Source organism: Haliotis rufescens, unplaced genomic scaffold (assembly GCF_023055435.1).
Source record: "Haliotis rufescens isolate VD_foot unplaced genomic scaffold, xgHalRufe1.0.p SCAF_59, whole genome shotgun sequence".
NCBI classification, from domain to species: domain Eukaryota; kingdom Metazoa; phylum Mollusca; class Gastropoda; order Lepetellida; family Haliotidae; genus Haliotis; species Haliotis rufescens.
In genome coordinates, this window is record NW_025964323.1 from 647,954 (window position 1) to 669,800 (window position 21,847).

The following is a 21,847-nucleotide window of genomic DNA, read 5'->3' on the forward strand; positions in this document are numbered from 1 at the left end:
AAACAACAGCCAAATAACAAAAAAAGCAAGCTTTCTTCCAAATTCACGTCGTGAAATAACTGTAAAACTGTTCAAAGCGGAGGTATACCCCATACTCGACCACTCACTCACTCTTTCATACAATAATTTGACTCAACACTCCGGTGGTAGCTCTCATACACACGTGTACAAACACCGGTCCCTTGTAATGTCGGGGAAGAGCCTCGATATGTCGCTGAACGTGGAATGAGGACATACAACAAGGACTGGTTGCCTCGGAGTCAATATGCTAAGTGGGGCAAACATGGTATCTCAGTGGAATGGTACTATAAAACAAGTACAGGTATAGACATAAACCCTTTTTCACTTCACCTCTTACTGCCTTTAAGTTTTTTTTAATATCGTAGTTCTGCAGAAATATCACGGCGGCGAAATTAAGCATTCATATGTGCACAATAGTCATGCACATAGGAACATAAAGAGCGGTCGACACCTTATTTGACGAGATGTCGAGATCTACTTTTTTACTTTTTGGTTTCACTACAAAAAGATATTAATCAATTAATGATATATGTAAACAAAAGTGACAAACGTTCTGTGAATTGTGTACAAAATTATGGTTACTCCTTGAGACAGCTATTTGGTGGTACATTTGCCGGACCCAGCAATCCCCTTTTTGTACGGATTTTTATGGAGCCTCGGGATCCAGTTCAAAAGAGGAGTGGTTCTGTGAATAAGGATTTAGAGGCACAAGTTGATTGTACTGATGCATAGTTTGGTCACATGTCTTCCTCAGTTCAGATACTGACCTCATGTGTATCATGATTTGATATGTCACACATACCAAGTTCTTTGATCAAACAATTAATGTAGTGATTCTTACATTTAATGGTTATGTTATTTGATGCCTTGTCAGTGGGAACAATACAAACATGTAGAGCAGCCAGACTGATGACGACAGCTGGCTGGGGCAGAATGCTTTTATTCCGATTCTGTTTCCTCCTTTTCAGCATGTGCATTCTACCAATGACAACATTACACGCTGACTTAACCTCTGAAAGATATTCAACAGGATCCTCTTCTCATTCAGGTATATTCTTGCAACAGCCGTTTTAATCGCCATGGAAACAATACAATCGCCATATGGCTCTGCTATTGACAATGGGACGCTAATGTCCAAGTTTCGCAATCAAATAACTACACGAATCATTAAAATCGCTCAGTCGAAAGTGAAATCGATCACTTCTTACATATACGATGTTAAGGGTTCAATTCTTGGCAAAGTTGCGTCTCTTAGGAAGGTGACGTGAAATGGGGTTTAACATCGCGTCCACGATTATTGCACTTATATGTTGCACGTGTGTGTGTGTGGCTGCTTGTACTAGTCCGGACTGATGCCGATGTATAGCGCTAGCACACTGAGATACCATGCCGCAGTTTAATATGAATACCCCAGTCAGACAGTATACTGACTCCGAGCCTACCAGTCCTTGTTTAAGCTCCTTAATGCCGTGCGCCAGACAGGGTAACAACAAGTACCATCTTTTTATTCCAAGAATCCAATATCAAACTCCTCCCCCCCCCCCCTGAATAACAAATGGGTCCGCAATAAGCACATTTGTGCGAACACAAACCATAGGTCAATCTCTCAATTGTGAATCCAGAATTGCTGGTGAATCAAGTACTACTTATGACACTTGCTCGAAGAGCACCAAACCATATAGGTGGATCTCTAAATTGTGAATTGAATAATACAGGTGGAACGAGTATCTTGCTCGCACGCTTGGCAGACTACCATCTCTTAAACAAAAAAAGACACATATACGGGTATTCCATGTTTATCTGCTTCGTGACTGCATTACATTGTACATAAAGGACAGGTTGGCAACTTTCACTTTGCCACACAGGGCTTCAGCGCATCCTCAGCATCCACCATTCTAGGATCACATCCATCATTGACAACCTCACAGCCTTCAGGTGCATCAAATGCCCCCGCCGCATATCCAAATCTTGAAGAAAAAAGTGAGACAACAGGTTACATGTACATTGCGTTGTCTTCAAACTGATAATCACAAGACATTGTTCATCTCACAGTTAACTGCTGCTGTAATATTTATCATTATATCGATATTCAGAATCATTCATAATTCTACTCAAATCAATATCTGTCATCAAACTATATGAGGTCATCATTTGGAGCAAATACAATCAGGTACCTGAATAACACGCTGGATATCATTTGATTATTTGAAAATGTGATTTAGTAGGAACAGTCTTGATTGAACATTATATGTAACCAGATTCTTCCATTACTTTGAAACACATTCCATTTTGGTTGGATATGTCCGACAACATCACTTGAAATATTGAATATAATTATTGAAGCAAAGTACCAATTGACACATACGTAGGGTGATTATTTGTGTTCGTTGCTTAATGACATTCTCAGCAATGCTCAAACTAAAGAATGGCGGAGTATGAAGAAGACTATTCAATGAATAATATTACGGGGAACAATCCACGCCACTGGCTGCGATAACATCAACAAATTCACTGAGTCGCATTAAGTCGCCCCTTCCTTGTGACGGTCACCTATTCTAATCCATTTGATAACGTTCTGATTGCCGACTCAAGTAAGATAATGTAAGGAGTGGTGCGGGCCGATCAGTGCAGACAAAATGTCTTATTTCACTCCATTGAAATATCAATTTTATGATTTCAGAAACATTACAAAACACTTTATAGTAGTTAAAACATGATATACATCAATTGTAGCAAAGGGTGATTATTGTGTTCGTTGCTTAATGACAGTCTCAGCAATATTCAACTATATGATGGTGGAGTATGAAGACAATACAATGAAGGATATTTTAGGCAACAATCCACGCCTCCGGGTGCGATAACATCGACAAATTTATTGATTGACTCTGAATAAGTCCCCTCTTGCTTGTGACAGTCTCCAATTCTAATCCAGAATCTCCATATGGTAATCTACCTACCCCTCACAGAACAATCCGTCGTCAAAACACGAACACTGTTCGCATTCCGTTGTTTTCCACATCGATCCGGGCATGAACTTAATACCATGGTAAGTACAATAGAAAATATCAGTCCCCCATTCTGAAAAGAGAACCACATACATTTCATACTTTTTTTTCATTTGTAAGTTGTTATCGTTCGTGATTCATTCTGAGGTAACTCCTATTTATTTGATATATTTGTCATTATTTCAGTGAATTTATCAAATGATCATGAATCTGCATGCTTTGAGAGACTTGAAGTGATGTCCATGGAAAAGATTGGTGTGCGTGTGGGTGTGGGTGTGAGAAGGGGGTCGGGTGTTTGGCTACTCGTAATTAAAGTGACCCATTAATTTCAAGATGATAACCTTCGGACGTGACAAAGAAGTCTTAGACCTCCATGTATGTCCAAGCACTGGGAACCAGATGGACAAATTGAGACAACTGCAAGGAAGACCTGATACTACACCTACCATTGGTAATCTCTGGTACTACTGACTGACTAACAAACTGGGCACGACAAGAAATACAACCGGCTGACCATAATTGTGTAAAAGTTTAGGTATTAGATCCGGGTTTAATCCTCTGAGGGACCTTCTCAATCTGCGTCGTTTCGGCCTTGTGTTCGTCATAGGCCACCGACAGTACAATAACAGCGACACATCCCATTACATAACCATATGAAATCCATTGTACAATTCCGACTATATCACGAGGATGTGTTTATGAATCACTATCAAATAGTGATGATAATAGCTGTTGGCACAAGGGTGAGCGTATCTTGCTCTGTCATATATCTTTTTGAAAGATTTACTGAGGATCTAATGTGTTTGTATCAAAGAATATTTGTTTTCTATTCGGAAGATGTGAAACATACAAGGTTTTTGAAAATGAAAGATACCCTTAAGTTCTTACTCAACACGTCGAGCACAGGGTTGGTTAGTTGGTTGGTTTGTTGTTTAACGCCGCACTCAGCAATATTCCAGCTATATGACGGCGGTCTGTAAATAATCGAGCCTGGACCAGACAATCCAGTGATTAATATCATGAGCATCGTTCCACGCAATTGGGATCAATGACATGCATCAACCAAGTCAGCGAGCCTGACCACCCGATCCCGTTAAACGCCTTTTACATGCATGGGTTGCTGAAGACCTATTCTGCCCCGCAATCATCACGGGTTCGAGCACAGGGTCAGCTGAAGCAGTAAATGTACAGTATCTACCATAATACTTTTTGAAAGCTTTCATGAGGCCTTGAATGTTGTAACGTAACAACTTTTGAACAAGAATCATTTGACTCATTTTGACCATCCTTGTGAGTTCGTGTATCGAATCTGTTTCAGTTGTAACCAAAATAAGAGAGATGCATTAATAAGTTAATTATATTTGCCAACTTACTGTTTGTTTCCGTTTCAATCTGACCACCGTCCGAAAACCCTTGGGTCAAGGTGACCAGGAGTAGAAGAACGAATACTTGCATATACATGATGTATTGAGGGGGTTTCTCTCTGAAAGTAGAGTAACAGTTGATTTAAAACTATGGTAGAAATAAAATACGTGGATGAAATTGTTATTTTCCGGCAGGCCGGCAGAGCAAAACTTAACATCAACTTGCTGAACCACAATACTTGCTACTTGACAGATACAGTTTCATCAAACTGTCGTATAGGTCCTGAGCCATGTCCTTCTTTGGTAAATCACTGTGTGAAATTGTTATTATTACCTGGATTAGAACGTGAGTCAAAGTATAACTATTTTGTACAACCATTGGGATTCCGGCTAGGAATATCCACAGAAGCCTATGATTGTCGTAAGCAACAACTAAATGGATCGGATGGTCAGGTTCGGGGACTTGACAGCATGTCATCGTATCCTAATTGCGTGGATCCTTGTTCACAATACCGATCAGCTTCTGACTCAAGCCGCCGTCATACAGCTGCCATATTGCCGAGTGCGGCGTATAACAGGGCATGATGGATCCATTAAGACATTACATAATATCAAATACCACAAATAATTCTACACAGTATTCATCGCACTATGACATTGTTAAAGCATCTCGATTGCCGCCATATTGATAAATGAGGAAATAACAAACAAATATTGTACAATGGTTCCTGTAAGTATCCACATTTATCAGATACCTAATTTGTAGTGTAGCTTACCTGTTTACAGGAGACGATCCTTCCAAAAGCGTGTGATCACAGTGCGCAGTTGACGGTACATTCGTCCTACTTATATGAGTATATTCATCGATTGAGATTGTATTGACGTGAACGGTCAATGACTCTTGATCTATCGCCTGGTGACAGATGACACTGCACATTCATGCAAAATGGCGTCAACTTTAGAAGATGATTTCCTTTTGCCATTGCTGAGAGTTGGGCAGCGGAGTTCAAGATATGAAAGGAGTGACTCGAAGATGATCCAAGATCCGAAAGACGTTCAACTGCAACCACTGTGGAAAATGCTGATAAATGCATGATATGATTATGGATGATCGACGACCAATCCCTCGTCAAATGGCCAATACAAGGCATCTCTCATGAAAGATGTAAGAACATTCTGAGGCGTGAACTGGGCATGACAAAGGCCTCAGTACTCTGGGCTCCACGACTTCTGACTTCTGATCAGAAACACGTCAGGTTCATCCTCTTTCGTGATTCTTCACGTTGTTTTGAAGCAGATCCAGTTTGTGTTTAGCAATATGTAGCCATGGATCTGTGTTGGTTCACCAATACCGGCTAGAAACTCGTATGTTGCTGGATATCAATTCTTACCTGGCATCCCCGGGGTGGAGATATATACGTTCTGGTAGTATTGACACGTATGTCACGTCAATGTTCTGGTAATATGGATACGTTCCTCACTCCAAAAAGACATGTTTTCCACTGTACCACGTCTATGAGGACAGCGTTCAGTTATTGATTTCCCCTTCAATGTGACCTTTCGGCACTCCTTTGGTGTGACAGACATAGACTCCATCCCTATCTTCATCCCTTTCATCACTTCTGTCTCCCTTGTTTGTGCTTTTGTTTGTTTTGTTAATCCCCGTATACATAACTGTATAACCACGTCCTACCCAGTTGTTGATCACATGCCTTATAAAAGAACTGTACTGAAAAGGTACTGTACTCAACATCTGTATGGCAACGTCGCATTGAAAGAACAGAGAAGTTGAATTCAAAAGTCACGTCCGTCCTCAATGAAACAATAGCTTCTAAAATGGCACTTACAGGTAACAAATACCTTACAACCTCAAATGCATTTCAGCGATAATTCTATTCCAAAATCGATCTTACATCGAAAGTGTTTTCTGAACTGATAATAAACTGGCTAACTAAAGAATGAACGAAAGAAACGTGTCTAAACTTATACTTCATTTTTTCAAAACTTTAACCTTTTTTTATCATAGGGCTTTCGATATGCTATGAACGTTCAGGTTTCTTTTCAGATAAAACGTTGTAATATCAAATCTACATTTAACATAGTTGTAATTGAATAACCACATACATTGTACGCAAAATAAACTCATTATATCAAGTGTAATATGTTAATAATTCAGGCAATTTCACATATCGACATGACATTCTACTGCCATCTAAATAGCTATAAACTTTAATTTAAAAAGTATGTGTTCCTGAAAATACTGGAAAAAACATTTGGTTTTCAGGTTTTTCTAAAAGAAATAAATCGTTCATTGGATGTTGGATGTTCTGATAATACTTTATGTGTTGAGGACCCCAAAATATTGTTTCTTTTGTCAGAGAAACTCTGAGATAAAAATTGAAGAGCTGGCTGAAAAATGGAACATACTCTCTCATACCCAAATCCAAAATATCGGTCTTTAACGTCACAGGCATACATGTGCTTCGCATATACAATGTATTGTTAAACGGACCAGAGATATGAATTTATTGCAAAGGTTACACTTGGTTCCAAGAAATGCAATCAAAGAATCCTTTACGCTTCATCATTGTTGTCGTCGTTGGTTTCCATGTATCCCAAATATATGTTATAAACAATCAAATTCGTTCAACGTGGTTTTTGACATGGCAAAAAAGCACCCAATAAATAAACATACATGTAGTTCGTATGTGTCCCTTTGGAATTCAAACACATACATTTACTTTCATCTGTCATAGACACATTCCAGTTTTGGGCCCTAAGGAAATCTACGTTTGAAACACACCTGTATCATACACATGAGCCAAGGCTGATTTCGATTTGCTCGTTGGTTTCAGTTTTGGAACACATATGAGAGTAGGACATGATCCCAAGGTCGCTACCTCATATTGGTTCTGAAAGGTAAAACAGATGTAAACCATAAAACGGACACTGAAAAAAACACACGGCAACTTTCCTCGGTGAAACAGAAACAATGTCTGTCTGTTAGTCGATGGATCCATAAAGCAAGCGATAAAACCTAAATATCTTACACCATCGTTCTATATATTAAATGCTACTTGGTTAACATGAAATGAGCATGGTTAGAGAGAGTGAAAACCCGTTAAATATGCGCCTGTCAAATTCGGTCATCCAGCAAACGAATATTTATGATCAATAACCTAAATTACATTAATAAATAATGTTTATTGTAAAGTCACACCCAAAAATCTTACATTTCTTGTTCACGGCCATATTACAGTAGTTGGTATCGCAACACAGATCTGTGTATTCATCGTCAGATAAAGTTCTGTGCAGCACGTGGCCTCCACAATACTGTAATAAATGAAAATGTAGAATTTGTTTTAAGGGTTAAACGTTCTTTGTCAAACACACAAAGAAACATGCATGTATGTGCATTTCATTCGATGCTTAATTAATCCTGTCGCTGTTGAATTGCAGTTGGAATATGTCTCAAGCGACCTGTGCTAGTCACAAGAGTGGACTTCATGGACGTCTTCTGTTCAAGGGGGAGTATGTAGCAGGGTGTGAAGACATCCTTACCTTGTCAGCTTGATGATGGTGTAAACCTCTCTACTCATATGGACAAGGCGACCGACCTCTAATCAGAAGGTCCTTGGTTCGAATCCCGTCACAGGACTCAGATATTTTATGGCCTCTTCATAACTATATTGCGAGATGCAAATGGTACGAGGCCCTGTTCCTACAGGCAATTAAATCACTAAATATACCGATGTCCGTGTTGAAGGACATACGACACTGTGTCTATCTTGCTTAAAGGTGAGGTCGGATATTGGTACATCGAAGCGGACACACTTCATGGCAATCACTCGATACAATTGTAGTCACAGGATAGACATTGGGTTTTTCATAGGATCTTCATGGGAGTTGTAGGGACGAACGTTTTGGCATTCATCTAACAAGCATCCTTTACATACTTACGGCTCTTTGTATACACTGCAGTGTGTATCGAAGAAAGAACTGATCAGATAAGTACACAGTACGTTCACACACCTGCAACAGTCAAACAGGTAAAGGGTGAATTCAGTGATGATATAATATTAGCTGGCATTTAGCTGACTAGAATACTGTTTAAAGTGGCGTACAACCAACTCACTCTCACTGTGTTCTATAGAACAACGTACCTCGTTAGAACGACATGTGGTCACCTTCTCGCAGTCGGAAGGACTGGTCACAGCCTTACAGGAACCACAGGACAGATCCTTGGATGTTTCTAAAAATATTAAATCGGAATTCATTATTTCAAATTAATTCAAATCAATCTGGTGTATCAACTGTCAACAGCTGTCCGGGATAACGATATAACATGTATACCTATAGAACTCCAGGTTAGAAATTATTGCCCCCCAACAACCTATTATTCTGGTCGTAAGAGGCGAGTTCGTCGTCATACCCCAATGACGTGGATCGTTGCTCTTGACATTAAACACTGGAGTATCTGGTTCAGACGCGATTATTTACTGACCACCGCCATATAGTTTGACAAGTGAGGCGTTAAACAACAAATGAATCGAAATCCGAACATGCCAGTAGCTGTTGAATCACAGCCGCTACGTGTTCTCAGTCTACATCAAGTCAAAATGTCAATGCCTTTTCGAATACAAACTGTTATACTGTCACACAGTGATACAAATTCATTGAAATTAAAGGACAAAACCATTTCCCCAGTGATGTGAAATGTCTTCCAAAAACCAATTAGCCTGCAACCTCGGGGTATCGCGGTACTTGTCATGTACGCTAAACGGAACAAAATGCACTCACTAACCTTTATGTTTATTCGTGTTCTCTGTATCAGATATCATTCATGTTATCAAACAATGCATATTTTACTTATAAAAGTTCATTATTTACATCAGTAGCTCCGAGTAAATGCCGGGCCTCGCGCTCAGTTTGACAAGGGAGAGAACTCCATCGTATCGCGGTACAGAGAAAAGTTGTGTATGGAGGTCCGAATTGGACAAAAAGAGGACATAATTCTACCAACCACTTGGTATGATCATGCCAGACATCAGTGATTTGTCCAGACAAGTGCAAAGACAGCACAAGTAAAATTCTAAATGTGTTATCAGCAATAGGTATTCAATGCATATTTACCGAAAAGTAAGAGAAAAATATTTTTATAAGTCAACATCAAAATATCAGGAATGATATTTTAAGATTGTTTAAAAAAAATTGAATGACAATAATTTGTCACAAAATGGAAAAATGTTAAAACTCAACAATAAATATATAAAAAGCACTCCTAGTATGCCCAAAGTATGTATTTATCTTTTGGTTACTAGTGAAGAACGTATTTCTAAGTTTGGCATTATGGCCCTTATGATCTCCCAATAGATTCTGGGCACAGAGCGGGAAAAATTGTGCGGACTACGTAACTTCCGTTACCTCATTAGTCGTCATGAATATGCAGATGATCTAGTTCAGGTCGATAGAGAAAGTTTACTTGGGGAACTGCGGTTTATATCGTTGGCCATTGATAGATGGGGGTAAGGCAATATTACAACAGATGCCAGAAATATGTATCAACGGATTAATAACTCCTTACTTACAGCAAAATTTCACATTCCGAGGAAATTGAAATTGTTTACGAAGTGAGCACTTCCTGGTTACTGATTAGCAGTAATAGACAGCCGCTAAGAGGCGTGTCCCGCGTGAACTACCGGAAATCACAAATGCCGCGATACGATGAATGCCGCGGTACCATGGGGTCCGAGTATAAATAATTCTCACTGAAACGTAAGCGTGTGTTTATGAATCACTGTCAAATAGTAATGACAGCTTCTTCGTGACTGTCCGACTGGTAACACCCCTGACAAACACATGGGAAGGCAGGTCAATACTCACACTCAAGAAGCATGGGTTCTTAGTGAGTTAATGGCTTCAGACAGTGTTTCCGTTATTTCCCCGTGTTTCAGCTTAATAGAAGAGGTACAATTAAAAGGATGCATTTCGAAGACCACACTGACCTCGTTGAAGGAACGATAACGTGTTTGACTAATGGCAAATCCAGGATTCGATTCTACGACGAGCTGGTTCTGGCAAGGCTGAAGTTGAGGCCTAAAGTCCTCTTCCTTGCGAGTATAACTGAGTACATAAGTTTAAACAACATGTCCTGTACCTACTGAATATATCTCGGTTACACTCGGGGTGTATTGTGCAACATCTTTCGTCAAACACGGTATCTCCGTTTTGTCTACGACCAACATGAAGAGCTTGGCATTCCTAAAATAGAATAAAAACACGTAAATAAACAAATAATTATGTTCAGAGTTTTCTATTGAAATAACTATTCCGCATCTATTGGTAAGTCCGTATGTTTTAACGCCGTTCAAAGCTACATTTACATGACGGGGTCATATGGGATTCATATATTGTAACCCTATGTGGAATCGAACCCCGTCCTTCGATAAACGCTTTAACCACTAGACTGCAACAACGGAACAAAATCTGTTGAAGAGTTGTGGAGGGAACTCATACATAAAGGTCAGTGTGTATGACTAAAGGTGATAAAATGAATGTTGTTTTACGCAGATAATGGTCCAGGTAACGTCCGTCTATCAATGATATATTCTTACCCGGGCAAACCTGTTCGAATTCATTCATTAAAAGTTAACTTTGTGAGCTAACTACAATGTGATTGTCTTAATGACATTTATCAACACACATACGCGTACCCTAAGTTAAACTGCCGCGCAAAAGAAAGAGTACACTTCACAAACGTTTAACTTAGCAACACGTTACTGGGCTGAACACAATCGCCGAATCACAACGAAGTTCCAAGACACAACTACCCATATCAGATACATCACCACCGAATAACCATTTCTTGTTGGTTTCATTCTTATCCACAATCAAACCAATATGGGTTTATTTGTTCCTTTTCCTGGCAGTTTACATGGAGACCCTGTGTCAACTTCATACATATAAATATCCCCTAATTTCAGACCAGTACTTGATAAACTATCTTTGATATTCTTTGTTAAGCACAAGTTAAACTATATATGACGGCGGTCTGTAAATAATCGAGTCCGTTAGTCGTCCCTTATAACATTATAGCAAGCATGAGTTGCTGAAGACCAATCCTAACCCAGATCTTCACGGGTTCTATGCTATTGTTGTTTATTAAATCGATGTACATGTAACTTAATGTAATTTTATCTTAATTACTTTATTTTTTGGGACTACAAATTAGAAAAGAGGAATTCGAATGCACGACGATGGGTTTCTTAACTTGCTTAATGGACGCAACTTAGATGACTGGACCTCTCATGACTCGCAGTGACTTGGGGCAACTATTGAAATATAATTATGATAATCAAAGCGAGGAAAACATTTCCATTATATTGAGAACTCTCTACGAAAAGCTGAGTCCGTTGGACTATATCATAAGCATAAGTTATTAAATCACTCTAGTGATGGTACCAGATGAGCGCATCATCTGCTCACCTGACAAAAAAGCCATGGGAACATCACAAAGTACACAGGTACAAATCAAAATAGGGAATTGCACCGGACATCATTTGGAAATGTCCACATGTTTCCATAAAGCTTTTTGAAAACTTCATTGTGGCCTGGAATGTTGTAACCCTGAACATACAATTGTTTGAAATCTTCATAGAAACTCCATCCATACCTACCTGTTTAGCCTTACATCCCAGTTTATAAAACAGATTCCCTTGCGAGGTTACAAAATGAGCAGTGTGACACGCCTGTAAAAGAATCACAAAGATATATATTAATACCGTGTATTACTTCGTTGTTTCGTTGTGAGATTCAATTCGAAAACATTCATCATTAGGAGACTGAGTTACGTGTGCACAAGATAACGGAAGCGGTATTTAATTGGACATATTAACACCTCGAGATTATCAAAACATTATATTTTTTCTACAGCAGTTAGTGTAGCTCTCAATCAAACCGGCTCCATAATAACACTTATACGCTTGATTCTTTCGAAGGTGTGATCAGATGAAGAAAGCATCCAGGTGAGCAGTTATATAATTAAAAAACCGATTAAACACAATACCCAGGAATTTTATCTTTCGAACACAGATCATGATAATTATTATAGCAGCCATCAGGTCAGCACGGACACACTGACCCCTGATGCTTGATAACCAAGATGTTTGTCTTTACGCAGCGCTGTAACACTTTCGATTAGTTTGGGCGCTTCCTTTTAATTGTATTCGTACCGAGTACACAATAATGTACAACGACAAGTGACTGCGTGGATTGGGTTGAACAGTATTCCAGTTACATCAGTGATGCACCAGAATGGTGATGACAGTCCTTGATACATATTGAGGGCGAAACTTTGATTCGAACCCGCTGCCATAGCTTCCTGTCATGCCACATCACATATATACATGTATATAGAGAGAAACATTACCCCGTACCTCGTACTACAGGGTAATTATTCATTGCTGGATGAACAAAAGGATATTTCGAAGGTCACTGTCGAGATCATTGTGGACGGAATCCCTACTTACCTCATCCTTTTCACATATGGTAGTGTATGTACAGTCGAGTGGGTCTGTGACTCTGTCACAGCGAGCACAGAGTAGACCGGGATGATGACTATCTGAAGTAAGAGATGATAACATGAGTGAGTGAGTCGATGATGCTATGTTACAGTCGGCATTAATCCACCAAATTCTATAAACAACTAAAGGAGGTCATTCTATATTACTAGTTGTTAAGGTCATAAGGTCACGACCAAAACTTGGGTCGCTATATGGCTGAAATAATGCCGATGCGACGTTAACTTTTAACTCACTCACCAAAACACGATATTTTACGACCGCCTCAGTCAATCTGGTGCCACTAACATGTAGAATAGACAGTACTGCCTATACTTAAACTACTGCCAAAGACAACTTCCAAAAGTCCAGACAATAAACGAAGCCAAGGAACAGCCAAGAAAAGGATGTCTACGAAATAGGACTAGAATCCCTCCAACATCGTTATTAAAAAATGTGGAAGGGGATTGTGTTGAATATAAATCATTCTAATTGAGGGTCAGAACTTAATTATCAATCACAATCAACCCTCGTAAGATTGTAATTAAATCATGACATGCAGACTCGTGTATATAAATTTCTGTTTCTATACGTTTCGAAATGTCCTTGAAATATGCACTGAATTTGTAATGTCGCAAGAATAACAGTTTTAATAAATGGAAAACAGAGTCAGTGTATTGCCTCTATAATTACCATTCCATGACTCTCCAATTCGTTTGCATGCAAGCACATCTTATAGCTGTTTGTCAAGAGATGACACATGACATTGATTATTGAAACTTGATGTGTGGCACTGTTGTGGGACTGAGTGCAATTGGCCGGCTTTGTTATAATATCTGTGTTTAACATGTTGGAGAACCGCTCCAATACAGCTCCAATACAACTGAAAAGATTAAATTAAAGCAAAAATGTGCATTTCGTGTACCATTTCATGGTTTACACAATTAATGAGGAACTATCTTGAAGTACCATTTCTACTTTGTTAACGACTCTGTCTTATGGTGTATACGAGACACAATGTAGTCGTCTCATTTAAGGAAGAGGTTGGATTGAATGAAGTTAGTTAATCATCAATTGTTCATCTCAGAGGGGAAGTGTCTGTACATCAGAGACATACACTCAGGACGGTATATATTTCAAGTACAAAACTGGATATCGTTCGTGGAATTATGCATAAATGCTTACCATGGGTCGACTTTGATGGTGTGGTGCTTGTCGATGGCGATATTGTTACTGTATATCCCATGGTACTAAATGTATAAAGACTGGATTTAGGAATGAGACTATAGTTTGTCCCTCTTGTTGTATGAAAGACGGTTGTGTCGTCAGTCTTTGAAGGACTTGTAGATGGCGCTCCACTTGTATGAACGACAGTTGTATCTTTAGACTTTGAAAGACTCGTAGATGATATCTCACTTGTTTCAACGACGGTTGTATCCTTATTTACTGAAGGACCTGTAGATGGCGCTCCGCTTGTTGTATCAACGATAGTTGTGTGTTTAGTTTTTGAAGGACTCGTAGATGATACCAAGCTTGTTGTATCAACGAAGGTTGCATCCTTATTCTTTGAAGGACTTGAGGATGGCATTCCAATTGTTGTATGAACGACAGTTGTATCTTTAGTCATTGAAGGAATTGTAGATGACATACCACTTGTTCTATCAACGACGGTTGTATCTTTAGTCTTTGAAGGACTTGTAGTTGGTGCCCCGCTTGTTGTATCAACGATAGTTGTATCTTCAGTCTTTAAAGGACTTGTACATGACATCCCACTTGTTGTATGAACGACGGTTGTATGTTTAGTCTTTGAAGGACTTGTAGATGACATCCCACTTGTTGCATCAACGACAGTTGTATCTTTAGTCTTTGAAGGACTTGTAGATGACATCCCATTTGTTGCATCAACGACATTAGTATCTTTAGTCATCGAAGAACTGGTAGTTACATATGAACTCTGGGTGGTTGGGTGATGCTTGGGGGTTGCTAAAGATGTTCTTGGTGTATCACTTGTGATACCTGGTGACAAATATAAGAAACATAATGTCAACATTATTTATTTGTTTCTTCTAGAAACACCGGTTGCAAATATAATCACTTTGCTTTATATAAGGTGTACGTCCTGCTACCAGAGGTACATGGGAAACTTCTGTTAAATCACAGTTTTGATGAAGTATTACAATCCCCAAAATAATCAATTGAAACATTTTCCTGTTTGTCACGCGACACTTAAAGAACTTCATCTGAATGCATTTGATTTTCAATAAATTTGTTTTCTTAAGGGTATTACAAATTCTTTCGTCAAGATAAAGTCATACAAGTAATAGGCAGTGTTATATGTGTCTCAAATACAATATTATATGAAACAAAAATGCACCACACACTTTGACCAACGTGATGGTAATATTATTCAGGTTTGTTCCGTGACATGGGATTTGCAGTGTAATATCAATACAATCATCTCTAAATATGGCGATGTCTAAGAAGCGGGAAAATGGAGTTCGAGAATGTTACATCACATCATGTCAAGCCTTTTGACAAAGATCTTAGTGAAGCCTTTTGTCACACATGTCATCGGACGTTGTTTGTAAAAGCGTTCCTGTTGTCTCCTACCTTTGGCAAACCATACATCGTTGCATTTATCACCATTACAGCAGCTAGCATACATGGTTGAGATCGCCGTATCCCGCTTCCCTATCGACATTCCAAATTGGCGTAGAGTCTCACATTCCTACAACAAAACAAGTGACTTAGATACACGGTCATATTTGTAGTAGATCTACTACTTATGGCGCCTATATATCGTTACATAGAGATAATGTAGAAGAGCTGACATCTCTTTACAGGCCCAAACCAACATGTATTTTAATGACGTTAATGTTAAAATGCGTGACGTCATACAATTTGAAGACGTCATTTCTCAGTATTAGTCACATTAAAAGATGGTACTTGTTGTTACCTTCCCTGACGCTCGGCATTAAGTGGCTAAAACAAGGACTGGTCATCACAAATCCTGTTTAAATTCCCTACACACCCAGTAAAGCCCACCCCATTAGTCTCACTCCATAATCAAAACTGGAATAAAAGCAGCTTGAAATGATAGCTTAATTCCCACCAATTACTCTCTATTTCCTTGAACAGTATTGTACTCACCGCTCTATCAACGCACCCAAGACTATACTTGATATAAAAGTTTTGAGTCAACACCTTCTCGATATAACAGTGCTGAAATGAAATGAAATTTCAGTTAAGAATTGTAAGTACAATATACATATTAGCTTACATGTAATAATCTCTCAGAAAATGATGTTTGTTTTTCGGAAATTCACTTTGTTGATTGTCTCGAACCCCGGATAACTGGAACTTTTTCCCCGGTCCCCACGGGTTTGGCACAATAAGGTTCGTCTGTTATTCAGAATCTATAATTTTTAATGAATATACTGTGTTTGTCTCATTATTGTTCACTATTGTTTTACGAAGGCACAACATGAATGAGCAAAGGAATGTAGTGTTTTTTCAATGATATCTGTAATAAAAGCGACAAACCTTTTCTATATTCATAATAAATCTCTGCCGAAAGCTGAGACCTTTGTATGATTCCGACTATATCAGTCAATGAATACATGAAAATTACGTAAATGGAACATATTCAGCTAAAATTGACTCCAGCCACTCGCACGATTTGCAATTAAGATTAAGTGTTTATTTGTTGCCTTGGGCTGCACCCAGCAATACTCCATGCAACGATGGCCAGTAAATAGTTGAGTCTAGACCAGACAATCTAGGGATTAGTACGACACCATTCTTATTAACAAAGGCACCACGTTGTGATCAATAATAATAATAATAACAACAACAACAAAAAACAAAAAACAAAAAAATATTGGCGAAAACATAGCAAATATGCAGACCTCGCTTTCGAAATGACACGCTTGCATCCCAAGTACCAAGTTGTCCGACTCCCAATTATTCTCGGTGCCTTAGGTTTGGTACCTCCCAATCTGTTGACTGACATTGGAAGAGTACCCGGGTTTGCTACCAGGAATACAGTCCTTCTGACAATCTGGGTAATGCAGAAGGCTGCAGTGTTGGGGAGTCTTCACATTCTCCGAAAGGTTCTGGGTGGGTTTGACTAGGCAGCGCATCCTGGGAGAAGTCCCATTCGCTGTCTATGCTGCGTGTAGAGGGGGCAAGGGCCCTGAGCTGATGATGACCTTAATCAGCCTGACTGTGCCAGGATCACCAAAACCCTCTTGGCTGCATTTTTTATTTTAATCTGTTAATAATAATAAAAGACAGGGACGGTGGTGAAATCAGCAACAAACCTCATCAGCCAGACATCTGGTCTCATTTTCGCAATGTCGTGGGTCATCTATAAAGCGACAGCTGTAGCACACGTCGCCTTTGGCAGCTGCAAGTACGTTAAGTCGTTTGAAAATAATCATTCGATAGTTAAAAGTTTGTTTTTTAGAATTGGTTCACACAGTGTTTATTGAAATACAGCCATGATTTACAACGTGGGGATTAAGATATAGTTTTTTTTATAATTACTAAAAGCAAAAAACAATTAATGATAAATCTGTAAAATGTCATCATATGTTTTCAATATACATAACATGGGCGCCTAAATGGAAGATAAATATGTAACTGTTTTCTGTGTTAATATTTTAAAGCCTGGAGACAAAACTATCAGTACTCGATAGATGTGTAGTATTTATAACGTGTTATAATAAATAGGGTATTATCTAACATACGACCTGCACTGCAGCCGCGGCTGTTACAAAGGTTGCCATGGCAACACTCCTCACACTTGAGTCGTCCGCTGAAGTTTGATCTTCTGACGATCTCTGCGTAACATTCCTGTAAAACGCCATACATGCACTCGTCTGGTATTCTAATGAATCGAACTCTTCTATCTCGAATTATACTGTTGTTTCGAATTACCCGCACTTCCTTCTTCATTCATAATTATAAAAAAGATATTAATAGTGGTACGTGTATTATAAAACTCACTGAAATCCTTCGACACCCGACGCTGAAAATACTCGTTCCATGATTTGTTGAATATTCATCTGTGTAACATTGCTGAAATATAAGACGATAACAGAAGTTGCTGTTTTGACAAATCTTTCAGATACATCATTCAGCACTTTAGTCTACGTCTGTAGTCTACGTTGACAGTATTCACAGACATATTCCAAAACACGATCTTGACCAGGAAATCACACATATTACGAAACACCAATATAAAAAATATCCCCCTCAACTGCGTTGACCAGTATTTAGGACATAATACATAACATCATGTTGGCCAGTATTGAAGATAGATTACGCAACACCGTGTTGACCATTATTGAAAGTATATGATAGAACAGCCCGTATACCAATGGTTCAGACATATCTCGTCATGTAATTTAATAGTGGATGAAATATGAAAACTTTGTAGGTCAATGGGATTATGAGTGAAAAACAAAGAATCAACTTTGTGATCACATTTTAAGTGGAGTTTTTAGATAACACAATCAGTTTATGAATGTGAGTGAGTATGGTTTTACGCCGCTTTTAGCAATATTCCAGCAATAACACGGCGGGGGACACCAGAAATGGGCTTCACACATTGTACCCATGTCGGGAATCGAACCCGGGTCTTCGGCGTGACGAGCGAACGCTTTAACCACTAGGCTACCCGACCGCCCCAGTTTATGAATGTACATCATTAACATTTATTTGAGAACAGAAAAAAAAATAGCTGTTAAAGGAAGACAAGATGAGTAAAAACGTATACGACTGGTTAGGCACTAACAACAACGTATGCATTAGACGAAAATCCAAGTACCATTTATGTAGTTCAAATCCTGGTATTTCGAAGAAGTTAGAGCTTATCACAAACAGTACCTCTGTTGCGGCGATTTCAACTTTGTTTGTTTGTTGTTTAACGCCGCACTCAGCAATATTCCAGCTATATGACGGGGGTCTGTAAATAATCGAGCCTGGACCAGACAATCCAGTGATTGATATCACTGGAATATATAGGATGACATGCACCAACCAAGCCAGCGAGCCTAAACAACCGATCCCGTTAGTCGCCTTTTATGGCAAGCATGGGTTGCTGAAGAAATCTACACGGGTCCCGCGATTTCATATAATCTGTCCCGTCTTGATATTCTGCTCAGGTACACTGTATCATGGAGGTGATCCTACCTCATCAGGTCTGCAATGTGTGGTCACGTTACACTGATACGGTTTGTTCACACTTGCACAGGAGTAACAGCGATGACCACCTGAAATCAGATCCATACATGCAGATTCCCTTGATCTTGATAAACTAAAGTCAAGCAGTATGCCCTAGGGTAGCCTGGTTGTTAAACGTTTGTTTATTACACTGGGATCGATTCCCAGTAAAGTCCAATTCAACCGTGATAATGATGGAATCTTCGTGCATTCTAAATAACTGCAAACTGTATTCAATTATATGATGCAATATTTGTTGTATCGTCGTCGTTGTTGTTCTTGTACACACCTGGGTCATTCCTATTGACTGCAGCGCTTGGGGCGCAGGTAGAAGCGTTCAACAGAGATATTACTGTAACACAAAAACGCAACAAATACATGACTATCTAATTAACACGCGGCATATCTTCGATCAATAACGAACGAGTTGTTATGGCAGAAATCAACAGTGGATGGGTTTCATTCTATTATCAAAGTTAGGAACGACTTAATTTATTTGTTACACCGCCCCTCTTTTAGTGCGTGTCTGTTTTCTCCTGTTATCAGGTATGGGTATTTACAATGAATTTGTTCTGATCAACATCGATCAGGCGAATGACAAATTATTTTGTTTTTTTGTCAATAACTATGACGCACAGTAACTTAAGTGTATATACTCTTTACTGAAAAGAAAATACGATACGTTTAATCAAGATATGGTGCTATGGTGTGCAGAAATGGGAATTCCTTTGAGGTATACTAACGTCACGTGTTACTGTAGGCATTCCAGCCTATTAGTATGACTCGAAGACTATCTTTATCATAACTCTTCTTAGGGCGTAGTAGGAAATTATCATACTGTTGTCTTCGTGACAATCAAAATGACGCAGTTCATTATGATTACGCCAATATGAGGTCGATATAGTCATCTTGATACCGTGGGGATTCTGTGTCAAGGTGGTTGTGTTGAAAACGGACATGTCATGGGCATTACTGCAGCCATTTATAATTAGTGAGGTTTATGTTAGAATGCGTTCCTTGTATCCCATTGCTTGTCCTAATATAAGAGACGACTTGGTTGAACCGGTGGCGTAGGAGGATGCTCATTACATCAATCACTGGTTTGCCTGGTCCGGGTCCACTCATTTTCACTCCGCCTTGATACAGCTGGAATATTGCTGACAGTGGCGTTAAAAACAAAAATAACAAACCCAAAACATACTCTTATCAGTTTCCGATGGCTACACTTACCAATGACAAATATTGACGGGAACATGGCGCCTCTGTAGACCTATGAAGAGTTCCGCCTCCGACTGATCGTCAGATGTTCACGTATTGCGACATTATGAATATTGTCCTATTTATGTAATAGTCTGTCATTTGCAGCTGCCTGTGCAGTGGAGTCTTATCTCGTACTGCCATCTGTTCGTTCTTGAGAATGGGGTTTGTTATATAAATTGCCAAATGTGTTACATTCCACGAATAGTGGGACTTTATAAACGTGAGGTTGTCTCTACTCCACTTGTCAAACAATAATGCTAATTCTTTTTCTAATAAGAACTGATTTTCGTTTTTTGTACATACTTTTGTTTAAACATATTAGCCATGTGCATAGTAGGTCAAGAATATAACAACCAGTTACAATGTACGTGTTGTTGGGGATTCAATTGTCGTACTTAAAAAATAAACTTTATGACTTTTCTAAGATGCCGAATTTGAAACTAACCAAGTAATTTATTGGAGATTGGTTTAAAATAAAATCTGTTCTAAACGTGCCGTAAATTGAAAATCCTCGAACACACGAGGTAAACTGGCGGGCTTTTCTACTTGATTGCCTGTACCTTAACCCTAACAGACATATTCACGTTTTAAGCATAATATAACGCTGGTAAATGGATTGCTTATTATGTATATAGATCATATTTACTTATCCGTTCAGTGTGTTGTGATAAATAAACCCATGCAGCAATAAGAAGGACTTTTAAATTTAGGTTTCTATACTAATATGCTTCAATTTAATCACGTGACTCGAAATATTCCACAACCGCATCGCGATCGTGGGGCTGAACTAACATGTAAGCAAAGGTGAAGTTCGGTGTCGCTGGTCATCGTGAGTTGAGGTGTTTTCTGTTGTACAAGTTGCAACTTTGTTTCCGCCACTAATGTTAGCAGACTGCAGCAACAGCAAGCCACGAAATAGTTTGCTTTGTTACAATCATTAATGTACAAAATAGTAGATGTCGTAGATGGTGGTTGGTTGTTACAACAGTCCACTAGCAGAGTTTTAGGCATAAAGTAATGAACGTTTTGAAGCAGTATACCAGAATGATATACCATACGATATTAAAAACGATGGAAATTCGAATATAATATTAATGATGTTTTTGTTAAAAAACCATCCCAAAGGTTTCACAAGTACCGTGTCAAGTCAAAAGTAGCCATGAATTTTTTTTTTTTTTAAAGCATATATTTTTCGGACATGAAGTCTATATATTTTCTTTAACAGTAGTAGTAGGACCATTGTTGACTGAAAACAGCGGAAAAAGAACATTAGTCATTCGGCACCTGTAGAGTATTTTCATGTCAGTTAGAAACCGACCATTTAATGTTCTGGGGGTGCTGGGATTTTATCGAAAAAGATAAATAGACACAGATAATTCTTTCGGAAAATATGATAATGCTTCAGACTTTA

The 21,847-nt window shown here is 38.8% G+C and overlaps 2 protein-coding genes across 3 annotated transcripts; both read right to left on the minus strand.

Moving 5' to 3' along the window:
- Positions 1-1,804: 1,804 nt before the first annotated feature.
- On the minus strand, positions 1,805-6,384 carry LOC124142803. Its single transcript, XM_046511464.2, has 4 exons — positions 5,167-6,384; positions 4,400-4,509; positions 2,979-3,099; positions 1,805-1,988 (listed from the first exon to the last, which is right to left on the minus strand). The coding sequence occupies exons 1-4, from the start codon at positions 5,325-5,327 to the stop codon at positions 1,871-1,873; spliced, it is 510 nt and encodes a 169-aa protein (XP_046367420.2). The 5' UTR covers positions 5,328-6,384; the 3' UTR covers positions 1,805-1,870.
- Positions 6,385-6,894: 510 nt separating this feature from the next.
- On the minus strand, positions 6,895-20,539 carry LOC124142838. Of its 2 annotated transcripts, none has more exons than XM_048385461.1 (16): positions 20,407-20,539; positions 19,466-19,528; positions 19,147-19,226; positions 17,959-18,030; positions 17,703-17,805; positions 17,271-17,356; positions 16,099-16,170; positions 15,559-15,676; positions 14,134-14,964; positions 12,919-13,010; positions 12,067-12,138; positions 10,552-10,651; positions 8,554-8,642; positions 8,351-8,422; positions 7,624-7,723; positions 6,895-7,302 (listed from the first exon to the last, which is right to left on the minus strand). In XM_048385461.1, coding segments are annotated over exons 1-16 (1,977 nt in total). In that variant the 5' UTR covers positions 20,432-20,539; the 3' UTR covers positions 6,895-7,300. The 2 variants fall into 2 exon arrangements, with proteins under 2 accessions (XP_048241418.1, XP_048241417.1); XM_048385460.1 differs by having other exon boundaries at positions 17,700-17,805.
- Positions 20,540-21,847: the final 1,308 nt, after the last annotated feature.

Coding starts and splice junctions, on each gene's coding strand:
- LOC124142838 (XM_048385460.1), bottom strand. CDS start 20,431: ATGTTCCCGTCAATATTTGTCATTG. Junction 16,171..17,270: donor CCAGATGTCTGGCTGATGAG/GTTTGTTGCTGA, acceptor ATTTCATTTCAG/CACTGTTATATCGAGAAGGT. Junction 10,652..12,066: donor TGGGATGTAAGGCTAAACAG/GTAGGTATGGAT, acceptor ATTCTATTTTAG/GAATGCCAAGCTCTTCATGT.
- LOC124142803 (XM_046511464.2), bottom strand. CDS start 5,327: ATGTGCAGTGTCATCTGTCACCAGGCGATAGATCAAGAGTCATTGACC. Junction 3,100..4,399: donor GATTGAAACGGAAACAAACA/GTAAGTTGGCAA, acceptor TTCTCTTTTCAG/AATGGGGGACTGATATTTTC. Junction 1,989..2,978: donor GACGGATTGTTCTGTGAGGG/GTAGGTAGATTA, acceptor TTTTTCTTCAAG/ATTTGGATATGCGGCGGGGG.